Consider the following 18,460-nt stretch of genomic DNA (forward strand, 5'->3'; position numbering starts at 1 on the left):
GTCAAAAGTGTTTATCACTATGATGTATTATGAAATATAATTGAAATAAAATTCCTTTACAGAAATTGTGCTATAATACTCATCTATAATTTTAAAAAAGTTGCACAATTTACAATTTTAAACAAAACTTTCAAAAATTAGTTTTTATATATTTTGGTATTGTTTACTTATTTACACCAATAAAAAGCATAAAAATTGCTTGTTTGAAATTTTCTATTAGTTCAGATTAAAAATAGTATCTTCTAAAAGAAGTAGTTACAAATTTCCTTACAGCATAGGAAAAGCTAAAAAAATATACTGCCCTGAAAGCATGCAATAGCTCTATAATTATTTGGAACGCTAATTATGCTTGATAAATATGCTAAATTTTTTTAAATCAATCTCAGTTTCAAAAATAAAAATTAGAAATTCTAATTTGTGAAATGAGGAGCTACAACCAGATTCTTCTCGACAATTATACACGCTGCAATAGGCAACCAATGTTAAATTTCAGCAAGTCATCCCTACTCCTCCAGATATGATCAAGGTGACAGCCGGCAACGCCTCAGGACGAGGGAGAAAACCCGTTTGGGTTAGTCTATTTTTTATAAGGTCCATGGCGTACCATAGGTTACGTTAATGCAGAGAAAGGGGAGAAAAGCTATTTCCGGGAGTATGATTCACCATCTGACGTTCCATATAAGGAAGAAAAGTTGTTTATTTAGTTTCGGCTTTGGTACGGAGGGGAAATGCGCATTCATTAAAAAAAGCACTAAAAGCAAAAAATAAAGACTAAAAACAAAAAAATAAGTGCTTTAAAGAAAACGTAAGCACCTATAAGTGCCTTTATATTTTATTTTCAAATATAAAGACTTATAAGCACTTGTAAGGACCGCTACGAACCCTGAGGGAAAGTTGGTTGTTGCAGGATTCTCTTACAATAGGATATTAAAAATAAGAAGATAGGGGGAAAAAGAAACTTTTCAATTATAAAAATCACAATGCAGACTATAGTAAGTGAAAGAAAAGTAACTCCAGAAAAAAACTAGAAAGTTATCAGATCGAACAAAAAATAAATAATAATAAAAAAAATTCTCTTTACATTTTACACGGCCCTGAAATCATTCTAAAAATGTGTAAAGACCTTCTGCATTTATAATATACCAAAACATAAGTATAATGCAGCAGCTTACACCAGCATTTGGTACAACACATCCTGCGTTATAAAAAATACATAAGTTATTTTGACAATAATTCTACCACATAAAAGCCAGTTGTGTAGTACATACTTTTACATTAGTACACATTAATTTCCTGTATTGTTACCATTCTAGGATTAAAAATATAATTTTTTTATAGCTGACACTACATCAGAAGAAAAGGTAATAGCAATGCAGTCTATCATAGTGATATCTTACATTTATCTCTTGTTCCAGTTGACATACTTTAAGAGCCTGGCGAATGGATCGCCGGATGGGATGACGATCATCATCATCATCATCATCATCATCATCATCAACACCAATATCGAGTACTGGAACATTTTCTATGCCTTCAGACGTTGGTTTTGCCAGAGGGTTAGTATTTCCTAAGTAAGAAGAAAACATACATTTTACTACTGAACAAGTCAATTAATTATGATTGAAATGTATAAAATGAAACAAAAACTGAACTATCGACAAAAGATTAGCAGTAATTCAGATTATTTTGGCTTGCACAGGTTTCTTCTTAAACAATACTAAAAAATTTGCATTTAAGGCTTCTTAGTAATATTTTTTTTAACATTGTTTCACTTCTAATATCTTCACAAACAATGGCAACAAAATTGGGGCTATACTCATGAAGTTTATAAAACATATTATTAAGTTCACAAATGAAATAACTATGAATTGATAAAATCAGAGTTGTATGAACTGTACTGTGTTGTATAAATCTGGAACTGCAAAATATCATTTGTAAACTGCTTACAGAAGCTAATTGTACAAATGCAGAATTAGAAGCCATCCATCTCACATACGGAGCTACAGATTATAACAGGCAAGACACTGTGCATGTGTGCCAGGAACAGTACATAAGGAACCGTGCTTCCAAACACTAGATATTGCACAGTCACATCAGCAGTTAGTAAGACAGATTCCTTTCAGAGACCTGCCATGCATTGAAAATGATGAATGAAGGCTGATGATATTTAGGAAATTATGCTCTAAGCAAAAATAACAGAGAGAGCCACCTAGGATATTGATTTTTGAAAGGTGATGATGTCTAAGACATTTTTTAAATCAAAACTAAAAAATATAATTTATTTCAAATTATTAATATGTTTAATTTACCATAAGCACTTGTTGTATTGATCATCTAGGGTGCCAAACATGCTGGAGACAGGTCTGCCCATCATGCAGAAGACAGTCTGAATATCAGTAGTTAAGCACCATTTTACAGTAAGGAGGATTCCTGAATGTGGAATACTTATACATTAACTTGTATAATCAGCAGGTTTCATCCAGTCTCGATCACTTTTTTGGGGGGTCACCTGCAAGTTCTGGTGTATGACATCGCTGAGTTCGGTACACAGCAGCGGTCATCAACCCATAGAACTTTCCGGACCACTACATATATAATTTTATATTTGGCAGACCAGTAATATGAATTAAAAAACCCTTCGATCAGACCTTTAAAACAACACATTAATACGCAAAAACAATATTAAATGTTTTATGAAAATTCAGGCTACGCCCTGATATTGAGTAACAATGAAAACACTATTAACATCTCACTCATACACATATTTCGTTCACATTGAAAAATTATATGAAAAGTACAAAAATCTTACCTTCTTGTACAGAAAGCTTTACATTTTCATATCACCGAAAAGGAACTTCATGAAAAGCAAGAACAAACCGACAAACACAGAGCAATATCAATAAACTGAAAGTGTTATGCGGCCAATTTTTAATTATAGTAAACATAATAATCATTGCTTACTCAGCAATGGCGCCATTGATTAACAGATAGACAAAGCAAAAACAGAAACCTCCATAGATGGAATTATAAACAAGAATGTGGATGGTTCTCATAGGAATCCACCAAGTTGCCTATTGACACAGAGAAAAACTGTGTTATTAATGACTACAATAGCATATGTTTGTAATTCAAAAGGAGAGAGAATTCCAGTTTGTGCTATTATTAATAACAGCAGCATATCCATGGCTGTCAACTCTCACTTTCAAATATTGTTAGATACACATGCAAAAGTAGCTAAAAGGTCGCTAAATTCAGAAAGAATTTCGCTAAAAGTAGTAGCTAAAAAAAAATTTTTTTTTTAAAGTATAATCCATATTCCATAATAGGTTTTGTTACTTGTCATTTTTTAAACTGAATCTTCATAAAAATATAAATGTCCCAATTCTGTGGATTATCAAAACGTTTTCACGGACCACTACCGGTTGCCGAGTGCTGGTATAAAGGATCTTCTCATAACCATCTCCATGGCTATTACAGTCAAGGTGCATCTGCAATTATTTAGACCAGGGATGCCAAACTCATAGGTACACTTGAGCCAAACAAACAAGGTTTAACTTTTTAGGCGGGCCGCAAAAAAAAAAAAAAAAAAAAAAAAAAAAAAAAAAAAAAAATCACAGAAACGTAGATTTATTTCGAATAATACAATAATAAACATATATATATATTTATATAGAAAAGAACAAGAAAAATTTAATGTTTATGTCCTGATACTTGACATCTCTTCTCTGCTATTATCTTTCCTATTTCGAGAGAAATTTTGTTTGCAGTGATAACTTTCAATGCTGACCCAAGGTGAGCATCATTAATACGGTTTCTAATAGGAGACTTATTACCTTTCATGACTGAAAATAACTGTTCGCACCGATAAGTGCTACCAAACATGGAAATAATTTCATATGCGAATTTTCGAGTATTTTCAAACCTGGCTGGTAAATATTTGTAAAATTCAGGCGCGCCCACTTCAATGAATTTTGCTTTCAAATTTGAGTTGCATTGAATCTTGATCACCTCCATTTGCATATGGCTGAGTACCGAGTCAATATTTATTGAGAAAATCGAAGAAAACAAAAAAAATTTTGTCTTCGAGGGAACTAAAATCATTAAACCTCATTTCAAATTCAGTTGTTAAATTTGCAATTTTTTCTGCGTATTTTTGATACGAACAAGTATCATCTAAACTTGATTTGTTCATGCTGCACATCGGGAAGTGCGTCAAATCTTCATTTTTAAGTTGTTTTCCCCAAAGAACTAGTTGACATTTGAATGCTTTAATTATGTCAAACATGTTTGTAATGATATGATCTTTTCCTTGTAATGATAAATTTTAATCGGTTAAGTGTTTGGTTATATCAACCAAGAAAAATAAATCTTGTATCCATATTGGATTGTAAAACAAACTTATGTCTTGATTTTTCGTTTTTAAAAACTGACATATTTCTTCTTTAAAATCCCAGAATTGTTTGAGAATCTTGGAGCAAGATAACCCACGTACCTCGGTATAGTAGGACAAACCCGAATATTCACTATCTAACTCACTTAAGAAAGCAGTGAATTGACGCTGATTTAAACCTCGAGATCTCATAAAATTTATAACTTTTTTTATATATGACAAAACATTCTCCATATTTATTACTTTCATGCATAGAACTTCTTGATGTATAATACAATGCATATGATGAATGTTTGAACCGTGAATTTCACGAATTTTTTTTTCTTAGTAATGCTACGAAGCTCTTGTTTTTCCCGGTCATTGATGGAGCACCATCTTTAGCTACAGAATTTAATTTTGCCAAAGGTAGATTGTATTTCTGCAGAAGTCCAAAAACACAAGTAAATATATCTTCTCCTGTGGTAGTACCAGGCATCGGTATTAGTTCCAGTAATTCCTCAAAAATGTTAAAATTCTTGTCACAAGAACGAAGAAACACTGCTAATTGAGCTTTGCCACTAATGTCCGTGCTCTCCTCACAGGCAATGGAGAAACTTTCGAAACTAGATGATTTTGCTTTGATCTGATCACTTAAATTCGCAGCTAAATCAGTAACTCTTTACGCAACTGTATTTCGAGACAATGAAATTGATTGAAAAGCCTTCACATTTCCAGGACAAACAATTTCTCCAGCTTTCATTAGGCATTCCTTGATGAAATCACCGTCAGTAAAAGGCTTCAAATGTTTAGCTATCAACTCGGACAAGACGTAGCTTGCATGTACCGCCGCTTCACTTTCTTGCAATACTTTAATAAACATGGACTGTTGCTTTTTAACTCCTAACTTGAGCTCTTTCAACTTTTCTTCTCTCATTAATCCTTCGTAATTGCTATATTTCGATTTGTGCTGTCCGTAATGACGTTTAATATTATATAACTTTGGTACATTAACAGTATTATTACATATCAAGCAGATTATTTTATCTTTTATTTCACAGCAAAAATATTCTAATTCCCATTTTACTTGGAATATTCTATGTTCGTCAGCGATTTTTCGTTTAATTTTACTACCACTTGTTTTGATATAGACATACTGAATACAAAGGGCTGGAATAAACACGGTTAACGTTAAAAAGTTAACAAAAATTTATTCTTTCCACACGAGATAAATCAAAATGCTGAAATATTTATTCAAAAATATTCTAACAATATCACAAAATGTCAAACGTTTAGCAAAAATCAATTCAAAACAGAAACTAATTCTATCTCACGGCGAAATTGCTACAAATCAATCACAACATTAAGTAAACAAACAGTTCGCTAGAACTACAGCTACTACTGAGATGAGTTGTTTGTTCTCGGCTTTTATAAGCTTTATAATTAATTTCTCGAATATACTGGAAACATCTATAAATATCTGGATTTGTGGATGGCAACAGCAATTACGAGATATTTATTTATTAGGTATTAAATGTACGCGCTGTTATATTTTTAACCTTCCAACGCAGCTGTCTTTTCAAAAATCGTCTGCGTTGCTAAGGCAACATGAAGCAAATCTAATTACAATTCTAAATAAAAAAAATTAAATAAATAAATAACTATGAAATCCGTAACAATATGAATTAAGTAATAATTAATAATAAAGCAAAGTGCATGCACATGCATGCACCAATATATCGTACAAAACTATGATTGGAAAACTGAGACCATGAGTTCGGCCATATTCGGCTATCGGGGGATGCATACAAGTTCTGAGTGCACGTGTCTCCCAAAAGCCGAAGGTAGCTGAACGCAAGCTACTCACACGCATTTGTAATTTAAGTAGTGTGTGTGTCAGCTTGCTGTGAGTAATCTAACAACACTGAATAAATTATCGTTAATGACTTAGCAGTAAACATTTCATTTTTTTCTTCGTCGATATGTTATTTTATTATTATATATTATTATTTGCCGATATATTGGCCGGGCCGCAAAAATATTTGTTGTGGGCTGCATGCGGCCCGCGAGTTTGACATCCTTGATTTAGACTATTCATCATTCTATGCACCAGTGGCATCAGGTAGGTATTACATCTTGTGGATGCCGCTTCAAACACCTTCTGTGACTTATATGCACTTTGTAATGGTACTGTTGTTACTAATAGACTACATTTTATCACTAACATGCTGCTGTTTCATTTTTCAAGTCCTGTGCAAACACATGATACAGTGTTTGTAAATTTGCATAACAATATGATTCCGAACCATCTTTTGAGCAACATGGTCCTGAGAAGTTCGTACACACTGTACTGAAACATTCCGTATAAGCTATCATTGCTGTTTTCACTAGTTACATCATGATTATTTACTGACATTCACAGTAACAGTTATGCAAGCTGATTTACTGCTCTAGCTCAGTAAAACAGCCTGCATCTTTCTAATGTGACTTTAGAAAGATGCAACTTTTATTGCCCTATATTGACTACCTTCAATATGCTTTTGAATTTGCTTATATGAAGCTATCAGATCTTTGCTCGTGATTTTAATGTTCAACTCACCACTTAAGTTTTACTACATGTTCCTAGAGAATTAATCTTTTTAACATAAACTGCAGAATTACTGAAACAGAATACAATATTTTATTACAAGAGACATATTACATATTTTAATATGATCTGAATATAAACATTAATAAACATAATGCACATCTGGGGCCAAGTAATATTAAAAACTACATTTATGATACAGTAGTATTAATCTACATAAATGTTCATACCTTCTTGTTCTTCAGTTTGAGGTTGATCAGAAGGTGTAAGGCCTGGATTTGTATCATTTTGTCCTGCAGATGAAGCCAAAGGCTGATCACATGGTGTGAGGTCTGAATCCCTGTTCTGAGAATTGGAAACTGCTGAAGACTGAGGGCTGCCAATTGTTCCAACACCTTCATCATTGGAAGCTGAAACAGAGCAACCATCAGGTGATACATTTTGGGAATTTGAAGAAACACTCTTAGGGTCTGTTCCAAGACCTTCGTCAAGGGAAGGTGAAGGATCTCCACTGTCTGTAGGCATCACATCATCAGTATCACAATAATCTTCCTTTTCTGATTCTTCCTCAATATAATCAGCTGCAGTAGGGTCAGAAGGTATCAGGTCTCTGTTCATAGTAGGCAGCAACAACCAACCAGAAGAAGTTAATGTGCATCTATTTAATATAAAATCTCCCTTATGTCCCACAATTTCTCCTCTTGTACTAGGGAGGAAAATAAAAAAGTGATTTACAAATCTGGAAAAAGCAGTTGCAAACCTGAGATTTAAAAGTAAAAGCAGCATTTAGTAAGCCTATAAACTACTATTTAAACTTCAATTCAAACTATAAAATAAATTTATTTAATGACTCTCCGAAGAAAGAAAGTACAAGTGGTCAAATCTGGAAACTTAAAAGCCAAGAAATATTACATAACCATCTTGCACACTTTGATCAAGCCTACCATGAAGCATTATAGTTAAATAAATATTGATTTTGCATAGCAAGAAATAACAATTTTGAAAGCAAATGCAATCAGCATTGCTTTTTTGAAATAGCATTTATGTAAGCTGATGTGACTAAAACAATACTATTATAAAAGAGAGAAAAAATGTTGTGAAAGTAGTAGCTTTAATGTACAAAGGTTATAGATATTCTGACTATGCTCATTTCATAAAAATACAGTATAAGCTGATTATTCTCTTTTCTTGTTTCAACATTTAATGGCAAGATACTATATTTGTATGATATCACATAGAATGTAAAACTAGAAGAAATCACTTGCTTTCAAATAAAAATAAAACTAAATAAAAAAAATAATAAAAAAAATTATGTTTATCATCAGTAACATGGTAAACAAGCCTTTAATGTACCATATCCTACAAATTGTCAAAACGTTTCTCACAAACACCTTAAAATCCAAAATCTAGACTAGAATTTTTTTACACAAAGCCTAGGAATGGAGAATATAATACTCTAGAAAAAGACAGGTGTACTGTAAAAGCAATTTTCCTCCCAACTAACTGAAATCCCTATATGTCACTTTCAAACACTAGCTAGCTCAAGCTAGCGAATGATGCTGTGACCAATAACAATACACTGATTGACGTTGGCTATGATCACACTTTCCACCCTTGATCAAACCTGTTTTTCAGATATCGCAAGCAAAAAATTAAGTTTCCCAATAAATGAAATTTAGGAATAAATGTGGGAAAGTGATGATAAATAAGGATATAAGAAAAGTTTTTCATTGCGACAATAATATCCCAGTCAACAATCAACTAATAGACAACAAAATCTGCTGCCTGGCCTTTTAATATCACTACTGATAGTGAAGAAAGTGATAAATAATTTGTAGAGAATGAAAAGATTTCAACTGACAGTTTAATAAGAATTCTCAACATGGCAATTTCAGGATTTGTAACTGAGCAAAGAAATTACGTCTGTTTATGAAATTAAAAGAGAAAGGTTTTAGTACATAAATGAAACACCTTAAACTAACACTGAAAGAAGTATTTAATTAAACAAACACATAAATACAGCTTTTTTTTTTTTCCCTTGGCAAATTTTGATTCCTGTAAGGTCACTAATGCTTCATTGCTTCATACACAACTGTTTTTAACTAGATTTAAACTAAGCAGATCTAACTACACTTCCACAATTGCAGAAGTCCCAATGATTCCGAATCTTGGACTTTTTACCATATTTCATACTCTTGATATGCTACAGTTGAACCACTGTATCTGCTGTTTCAATATCTGCAATATACAATGGAGAAAAAAAGGCCTTTGGAGCTTCTAAATATATGCCAAGTGACAAACAGCATATGGACAAATATGAAATTCAGTCACACAAATAATAAGTAAAATATTCCCTGTAATAATCATAAGATTATGCACATGGTACACTTTTCAAATAGATTTAATGAAATAGGGGGAAGAAAATAGTCAACTTCAGAGCCTCAGGTTACAGATGATTCCTCGGAACCAAACCTTTATTAATTCATTTATCTCCTTCCCAGTAACTATAAAAATGTCAACAGAGATCAAGACTATCAGTGTTGAAGCACCTAACTTCTCTCCTTCACTAAGCGTACAAGATTTTCTCGTCCAATTAAATACTGCTCGGCTTTTAACAATCTCCTAATTATCACTAGCGACATTTTCACCAACTTTTTTTTTACTCAGAAATTTCTTATTTATATAATAATGGGTTCAAAGTGTAAGAGTAGTGATACTGCCAGCACTTTTAAGCTGATAAGAGGCTGTAACACACCTTATCCATTAGTGAGAAAGTAAAAACTTGGTAAGAGTAAAGTAAGAAGAGTAAAAAATCACATACAGAAAATTGCCAGATATTATGATAAGACTAAATTTAACAGAAACCTACAGCACATTAAACGAGCGACGACTTGAATTATATATAGATCTGCAGTGTGATAATGATTTAAGAGAACTGTACAGTTATGAAGAAGTCTACAAATTTCATAGTAATTTTTATTTGGGCAAATTCAAACCATTTAAAAATTTTACTTGAGAAATGCTGGCTATTTTGCATAAACCTATATAAGTGAATTAAAATTTTTTTATGATGAATATCAACGCAAGTGTTTAACAAACAAGCATCACCAATAGTCATTTACATGTACTTTTAAGAATATTCTACACAACAAGACTGCACAACCTTTTCAATTACTTGTTTGCTGAGGGCTAATAGTGTATGCGGAAATAAAAGGAAGGGGTGTCTACGCAATAAGCTGCTTCATTTGCAATTCAGACATGTACCATATCAAATTTAAACTAATTTGGAGACCATTACATATGTATGTAAGCAAGGAGGGAGGGAAGTTCCCTTTCTTCTAGCATGTGCTACTGGGGCCAACACACCCAATTCAGCTTGGAAAAAAAATTACAGTTTGTGTTTGTGCATGATAATTTAATATCCCCTCCCCAAACGGCGGGCACTTCCTTATAATAGCATTGGCCACTCCTAAGGCCAGAAGTGGTGACCATTTTATTGTGAGACACATAATAGGCGGTCATTGTTACCTCCTATGAAGGGTTTAGACAATTTTACATCCATGCTTTCTCCTGGATTTGAACCCGGGCCCTTCGGTATCACAGTCAAACTTCCTAACTACTATACCATCTGAGTGGCTAATTTAATATGTAAATATTTTATCAAACATGTGTACGAGTTAGCTATAGTTAAATATTTTAGTGTGATGGTTGAGACTGAATTTCATCAACAGTTTTTGATATATTTGGTTGAAAAGCTAGTTGTTGATATTCTTAAGATAGATTGCAAGTGCTGAGCTGTTATTTTATTTCATAATTTTGACTTATTTAGATTCATAAGAGAAAATGATTGTTCATATATATAAGTACTATAACACATGGTAGCACATCTGCTTGCACTATTTTTTAAGTGCAAAAATTCGGCAGAGTTTTATAAAAGTCAAGAATATCTAAATTACGGAATCTGGATTTGCATAAGTCAGAAGTTTGTAAATCATTAAGTTCCATTTGAACATCGCCTGAAGCTTTTTCGACTACAACAGAAAATGGATCTCCAAACAATTTAAATTGAACCTTATGCAACTCATAATCTGTAAATCGCTTTTCAAATGAAGTAAGCAGTATCTTTATTTGACCTGAATAATCCAGTTGTTTATCATCAGGAAAATTTTCCTTGAGTTTCTTCAGGTAAGAAAAATTGGCACAATTTTGACAGTCAAGCTGCTTTGAGAACAGCTGGAGTTTTAGTTTGAAAGCAAATACTTAATGCATTGGACATTTGATTGATGAATTGGTTTTCTCCCATCAATCGTTTGTTTAGTCATTAAATGGGCTGTCACATCAACTAAAAATGCTAAATCACACTTGAAAGATGATTCTTTTAACATCCCAGTTTGCTTGCCTTTTTCTGCAAAGAATGGTATTATTTCATCAATAAAATCAACAAACCTTTCTAAAACCTCTACATCACTCAACCACCATACTTCAGAAAAATATATGAGACTATTATGTGGTGCATCTGTGTGCTCTAGGATTTCTTTAAATTGCCTGTGATTTAAAACATGTGAGAGAATAAAATTGATCGGAAAGCTCACTACCTTCATTAAGTGGCCAAATCCTACTTCTTTCACACACAGCTGTTCTTGATGTATGATACAGTAATACCCAAACAAATCTTTGTTTCGATCATCCAAATGATTTTTCGGTAGACCCACAATGCCATTCTGAATTCCAATCATGGCTGGAGCTTTATCAGTAGTGATACTAACAAGCTTGTTAGTTTCAAAATTATGTGCAGAACACAAATTTATATGAAGGATATCTGCTTCAGTTGTTCATCCCTTCACTGAACTCCTTACAACAGTTACTTCAAAATTTTCAGAAATTCCTCTAACAAACAAAAGTAGCTGAGCTGTTGAAGTGATATCTGTTGATTGATCAGCTGCTAAAGAACTTAAATTTGGCGGCAGCAATCTGTAATTGTTCCTTAACATCATCAGATAAATTTTCAATTTTTCTTTAAATTATCATTCTGCTGAGACTCATATTTTTAAATTTCTTCGTGGCTTCAGAGCATACTTTCTTGGATGCCCACAATATACACTCCTTTTCAAAATCACCATCAGTAAATGAGCGGCCACTTTTAGCATTTAAGTCTGCGATTTTCAAACTAACTTCAACACAGTTAACTAACTGTGAAGATGCCTTTGTAAATACATTCCTTTGTGCAACGAGAGAACAGCGAAGAGCTTCAATTTTATGATTTTGATCCTCTCCCTCAAGCTTTGAAAATGTTGAGTGTTTCGTGGCATAGTGTCACTTAATATTATACTCCTTGCAAACATTTATCAGAAAAAAATACATATCAAGCATGTCCTGTATTGTCTTGCTCCTCAAAAAAGTATTTTGAAGTCCAGGCCTCCGAAAATTTCCTGTTATCATTCGCTACCTTTCTTTTTGTTTTCAATCCATTTATCATGGCAAGTAACTACCAAAACCACGTGGAACAGAAATGGCAAAAACTCTACATTCGTTCTCTTTCAAAATAATATTTAAAAACAAGAAACTGCTTAATGTTTTTGAAAAGAAAACAAACATATAAGCAGGAAAACAATGTATAGTCACAAAGCACAAAGTTCAGAAATGCAAAGCAAATGAATGCAGCACTTCTGATTCGAGCAAATATTTTTCTCTCCCTTTTTACTAGTGCATGCATGCAAACATACTCGTGCTACGCCATACAGCAGACCCCTTGCTCAATACAAGCTAGGAGCAGTTTTCAGGCTCATGCAGTGAAACTTGCTTTGGTTGATGCTGGGAACTTGGCTCAATGTCGAATCTCATTTCGAAAGGAGAGAGCAGAACAGGTAATGAAGGGGGGGGGAGGGATGAAATGTTTTCTGTTCGCAACCCCTTCTAGAGACAGCTGATGCGTCAAATTGCAATAAATGTTTGAAGAGTTCTCGGCGGGCCACAAGCTGACCGCTCATGGGCCACAGGTTGTGTATCCCTACTCTACAAGACGAATCCCTGAAATTAAGGGAAATGAAAGATGTAAAACCGCATTATTTGTCTCATTAAATTAATTTTTATATTAGGATTAGGTTTTTCCAATAATAACAATTTATACCTAAAAGTACTATGCACTCAATTATCCAGTTTGGGGATAATCCATGCATGGTGGCCACGCAAACACATTCAACATTATGAGCGAAAGTGTGTAAAAAATTAATTCGCACATTTCAGCATGGAGAAAGATTTTTCCTAATAAAGAAATTTAAGACTGCCTAATTGCAAAGAAGTCAAGGCAATAATTAAAATTGTATGCCAAAAAACTCGAAATGTAAAATCCTTCAAAAATGTTAACTAGGGAAACATCGAGGAATGATCCCATGACAATTTAATAGAACAAGACTTTCAATGCTTGAGTGATGTGGATATTGTTTATGTCACAAGAACAGAAGAGGTAGAGAGCGATACTAAAAATTCAAGTGAAGAAGATGCTGACTATTACATTAGTTCTGACACATCAATGACTTCTGCTGAAATTCTATTTGACTATGGAGACTAAAGGGGATATGAATAAAATGATAAAATGGCACTTCGAAAAATAGATAATGAAATTTGAAAAATATTTAAATGTTCCCACGGAATATGCATGAAAATTCATAGTTTGCATTATTCGTGTTTTTCAATTATCTGTAACCTGCTACCCTGGCATTAGCCCAGATAATCAAGAGTAGACTGCATTTTTTAATACCAAATGTGACTGCTTTGGCCAAAGTGTTTGCTTTAGGTTGGATCTAGAATATTATGTTGCTGTTCCACCAATGGATATGATACAACCAGTCTGTAGTTCTTCAACATTTTAAATAAATTAGAAGCATTGCAAATGAAATGCAAATATTTTTTGCATACACTCCTTATTTCTAATACTGCAATATTATCTTTTTTTTTTTTTTTACTGAGCTGTAATGTAAATAATACATTTACTTTCTCATACCATAAAAATCCTAGAACTTCTCTCATGTGTCTTTTAAGCAATATTTCTCAGTACATTTTATAAAATTTAATGATATTTAATTACGGAATCAACTGCTTGCACACAGAGAATTCTCAAGTTAGTATTACTAATTTGTATGTAAGCCACCTACGTAAATGTCATCCTTATCCAAATTTTAAAAAATTCATAAATGACTAAAATTTATTATAGGATGTAAAAATTAGCTCGAAGTTTTCATTTTAAAGAATATAACTTACTCATAGATAACATCCCCTTTCTCATCATCTTCCAAAGCTGACAGCAACACAGGTACAAACACACTTTTCATAAGCTGTGTCTTCTTATTGGGTCGCTTATTCACAGCATTTTTGGGGGAATTCTTTTTCTTTAAACAACTTAAATTCTTGCCAAGTTTGATTTCAGTACTCAAAAATGGCTGCAACAATAAAAGTGATGTTCATAATAACAGCAAAATCAAATAAGAAAATGAATATAATCAAATAAGAATAAAAAATAAATGTATACATAATCAAAATAGATAACAAAGTTAAGGCACCTTAATATCATTCTCTATGAAAAACAAGACTCTTTTTATAAATGACATTTATATTTTTGATAAAAAGCAGCAATATGTGAAATCTACCACTATTTGAAAAATTTAAAAACCTTTTGAATGCTGACTGCGAAGAAAATGAGAAAATAAAAGATAATTTGATTTACATACTTTCATGAATCATGTCAAATAATATCATAACTGCAATAATTGCAGTTATGATATTAATTTTCAAAATTTCAAACTACTTGATAATGTAACTTCAAAAGGATTCAAATATGACAAATGCAATTTAAAATCAAATGCATAATTTAAGTGACTAAAATAATTGTAAAATGATTTAAATGTTATATATATTAAATTAAAATTTAGAATAAGGAATCAAATATTAAGCTATGATTTTAACGCAAAATACATGAAATTAAACTTTTCAATAAAGAATTACATGTTCAGCTACAGTTTCAGGCTAATTTCATACCTTTTTTAAAAAAACAGTAAATATACATATAGCACTCTGTTACACTGCTCCATGAACTGAGCTTTTTTTTTATTCTTATATGTTGGTAAATTGTGCACTTCTTGCTTTAAAAAATGAGTGAATTATATTATTATCTTTCAGTTAAGTTTTATGCCTTTAGTTAATCTGCAAGCAATAGTTGTAGAATTATTAACAATTAAAAAGATATTTAAGTGTGCTAAGCCTAATTTTTTTTACCATAGCAGTCATATTTACTTACATTTGAAGCTTAGCAGAATAGTGAATTAAGTCAGTTTCTGCGACTTCAGTGTCTTTTTGTCAAATGGGATCAAAAGTAAACTTTCAGTTTCGTGCACCGAAAATTCTGCCTTCTTGCCTGCTGGCTATATTGCTTGTTTTTGCATAGAAACTTGCTTTTTAATTGTTTTAACAGTATTTGGTGTTTCATATTTTAAATAAAGGTATTTTTATGTTTTTATGTATTTTTGGCTTATTGCGAAGCGGGAAATGAATTAATTCAACAAGAAATAGATCTCTAATGAAATTCAACAAAGTTTAAATTAACTTTAGGAATTATTATATTACAAAAAATTGCATATAATTTAATATTCCGTACAAGGAAGTCATGTGGTGTACATGTAAGATTTTTTTCTTATTACTGAAGAAAACTAGCAGCTACGCTGCAAGCCTTCGTCTGGCTCTTAAATGTACCAGAAAATGTCTGAAGGGAATACCAAAAGTTAAATTTAAAAAGTGCACAGAATTTTCCTCTGCAGAACAACTTCATAAAAAAAAAAAATATATTACACATAACAAAATTACGATGAAATAAGCAATATCCCTTAATACAAATATTAATTATTCTAATAAATAAATTAACCACATTCGCTTTGCGCTCTCTCGACAAACATTCATTTAGTATCCAAGAGAAACATCAAATTTAAAAACTGCATAGACTTATCGCCCTCATTTTTCCAAGTGGCAACAGTGCTTATTTTCAACATTCAGCAGTCCAGTATACAATTAAATGTAAAACTGTTTCCAAAACCACATTTCAATAAGAATGAAACTATTCAAAATGATGCGATAAAATTGAAAATATAAAGTAAAAAAAAACTGATTCTAATTATGAAAAAAAAACGCTCTTGTCTAGATGCACCTATATACCAAATTTTGCAGCACTGGGTCTATTAGCTTATGCGAAGTTACGAACGAAAGGCACACATACTTTTTCTTTTATTATATGTAGAGATTTAACATTTAAGAAAATTCTCAAGATTTCTTTAAAAGCATTCTCCCGATTTTAGCGTTTGGTATGCTGGTATTTTTAATTACAACACAATTTCAAGCTTCAAATTCCTAATTATAACTTTGATAGTAAAATATGTTTCAAATAAATTAAATTATTTTCATCTTAATCATAATAAATATATAATAACTATATCCCTTAATACTAATATTAATTATCCTAATAAAAAATTAACCAACATTCCGTTGAAGAAAAAAACATCATGCAAAGCTTTTCAATACCTTACAAACAGTGAAATAAGCAAAAAATAACATGAAAGAAACTCAAAAAACAAAAAATTCTGCGCAGAATTTTAATCTGCAGTACAACTTTATTAAAAAAAATGTATTATATATGTAAATAATGGCAATGGAATATGCCAATCTCTTAAAAACAGTGACATAAGAAATAGGATGAAAAATTGTTGCCAAACCCATACTTCTAAAAGAACGAAACTATTCAAAATGATGCGATTTCATCAAAAATCTATCAACAATAATAAGAAAGGAAAATTGTTGACAAAATCACATTTTTAAAGATGTGAGAAGTGTACTCGGAAGCTTCATTTAAAAACTTTTTTTAATATACAAAATATTATCATTTTTCCAAAATTCTTTTTGTAGAAGCAGCCGCAAGGATGAAAGTTTAACGTGTTCAAAAATCAAAGAAAAATAAACTGTACATTTTTAAAAATAAACTTTTTTAGAAAAAATCCAGTTGAAAAGGTGTTAGGCTCACTTTGTTAAATAAATTCATATTTAATCGATTTATTGAAATACGAAATTTATTTTAAGTTCGTAAAATAGCTAAGTGCCTGCATTTCATGACGATGTGAAAATGTAGTGTGTAGAGTAAAATCTCGCTTTCCTATAGCCCATTATGTCTCAAAATGATGTGATTTCATCACAAAACATAAAATTAAAAAAAATTCTAATTCGAATTTCGAAAAAATCGCTTTGAGGTGCACTGGCTGTTGTCTAGATACATCTATGTACCATTCATAGATGTGGGTCTATTAGCTTACGCGCAACGCAAACAAAAGACACATACACACACACTCTCTTTCTTTTATTATATGTAGAGACTAGAGAAAGATGAGGGGGAAAAATTTTTCTTAAATCAAAATGTTCTTAAACACAATGAAAATAAAATTAACATAAATTTGATTGGCAGAAAATCTCTGTGAAGGAATGGTATGCAAATTACATATGTTACAACCATTTAGGCTGTGGTTGAAGATGCCAGCATTTTCAAGGGTTAGAGGTGGTTCATTCAAATGCTGATACAAAGTGCTTACAACTTTCTTAGGACAAATATTGATGATATTCACGTTCCCATGACAGATTTCTTTCTTTTTCAAGAAAGAAGACAAATGGCAGATACTGAGTACTGGCTTACCATCACACGCATTAAAGCATCAAAGATGTTGCTCTTTTCTTTGACATTGATTGTCCAGTAATTTCCTGAATGTGGAAACAATTTCTTTTTTTTTAATTAAAATGTTCTTAACAATTAAAATAAAATTATTATAAATTTGATTGGGTGAAAATCAAATCGCATCTACGGTTCTTTATCAAAGAAGATCTTGTCGAAGATATGTTTCTTATACTAAGCTATACTTGCAATCACTCATCTGATTGTATATCTGAAGCACATGTTGCTTCCAAAAAAGCAGTCTTAAAAAAAAAAAAAAAAAAAAAAAAAAAACTTATTAACAGTCAACATTTTTCACTATTTCTAAATTTTAATTCTTTAATTTTTTTTACGAGAATTTTCTTTTACCATTTTCTTTATGAGAATTTTGTCTAAAAAAATTTTTTTTCACTAATAAGACAACATAAAATACACAGATCTTTAAATGCGTGCTGCAAAAAATTACATTAATAAAAAACTCATGCATTTTTATGAGAAATTTTCTCTACAAATTAATTTTATACTCAAGATAATATGTAAATCTCACATAAAATTAACAAAAAGTAATGAAAAATATTATACTTAAATACTAAAATTGATTACATAATGCTTTAACATTTTAAAGAAGATTTGAAAACATTACATCACTCAATTTTTCTTCTTTTTGTCTTTCTTTTTCTTTCGCAGTTTCTTTCCTATTTTGTTGCTCAGCCTTTCTAAATGAGTAATAAGATTTTCATAAGAATTATGAATGAAATATACAAAATTTATGATT

At 31.6% G+C, this 18,460-nt stretch overlaps 1 protein-coding gene across 2 annotated transcripts in view; it reads right to left on the reverse strand.

The window, feature by feature from the left end:
* Cap-H2 (Chromosome associated protein H2) overlaps nt 1-18,460 on the reverse strand; it is a 189,119-nt gene that overhangs the window by 115,000 nt on the left and 55,659 nt on the right. For both annotated transcript variants that reach the window (XM_085822004.1, XM_085822003.1), the window contains exons 5-8: nt 18,329-18,401; nt 14,211-14,389; nt 7,184-7,659; nt 1,398-1,567 (exon numbers count right to left, since the gene is read on the reverse strand). In XM_085822004.1, the coding sequence (XP_085678130.1) occupies nt 1,398-1,567; nt 7,184-7,659; nt 14,211-14,389; nt 18,329-18,401 (898 nt within the window). The remainder of the gene's footprint in view (nt 1-1,397; nt 1,568-7,183; nt 7,660-14,210; nt 14,390-18,328; nt 18,402-18,460) is intronic.

The sequence above is a fragment of the Stegodyphus dumicola genome, chromosome 8 (assembly GCF_044657685.1).
Source record: "Stegodyphus dumicola isolate Sdum_Otavi_A_Nest chromosome 8, ASM4465768v1".
NCBI classification, from domain to species: Eukaryota; Metazoa; Arthropoda; class Arachnida; order Araneae; family Eresidae; genus Stegodyphus; species Stegodyphus dumicola.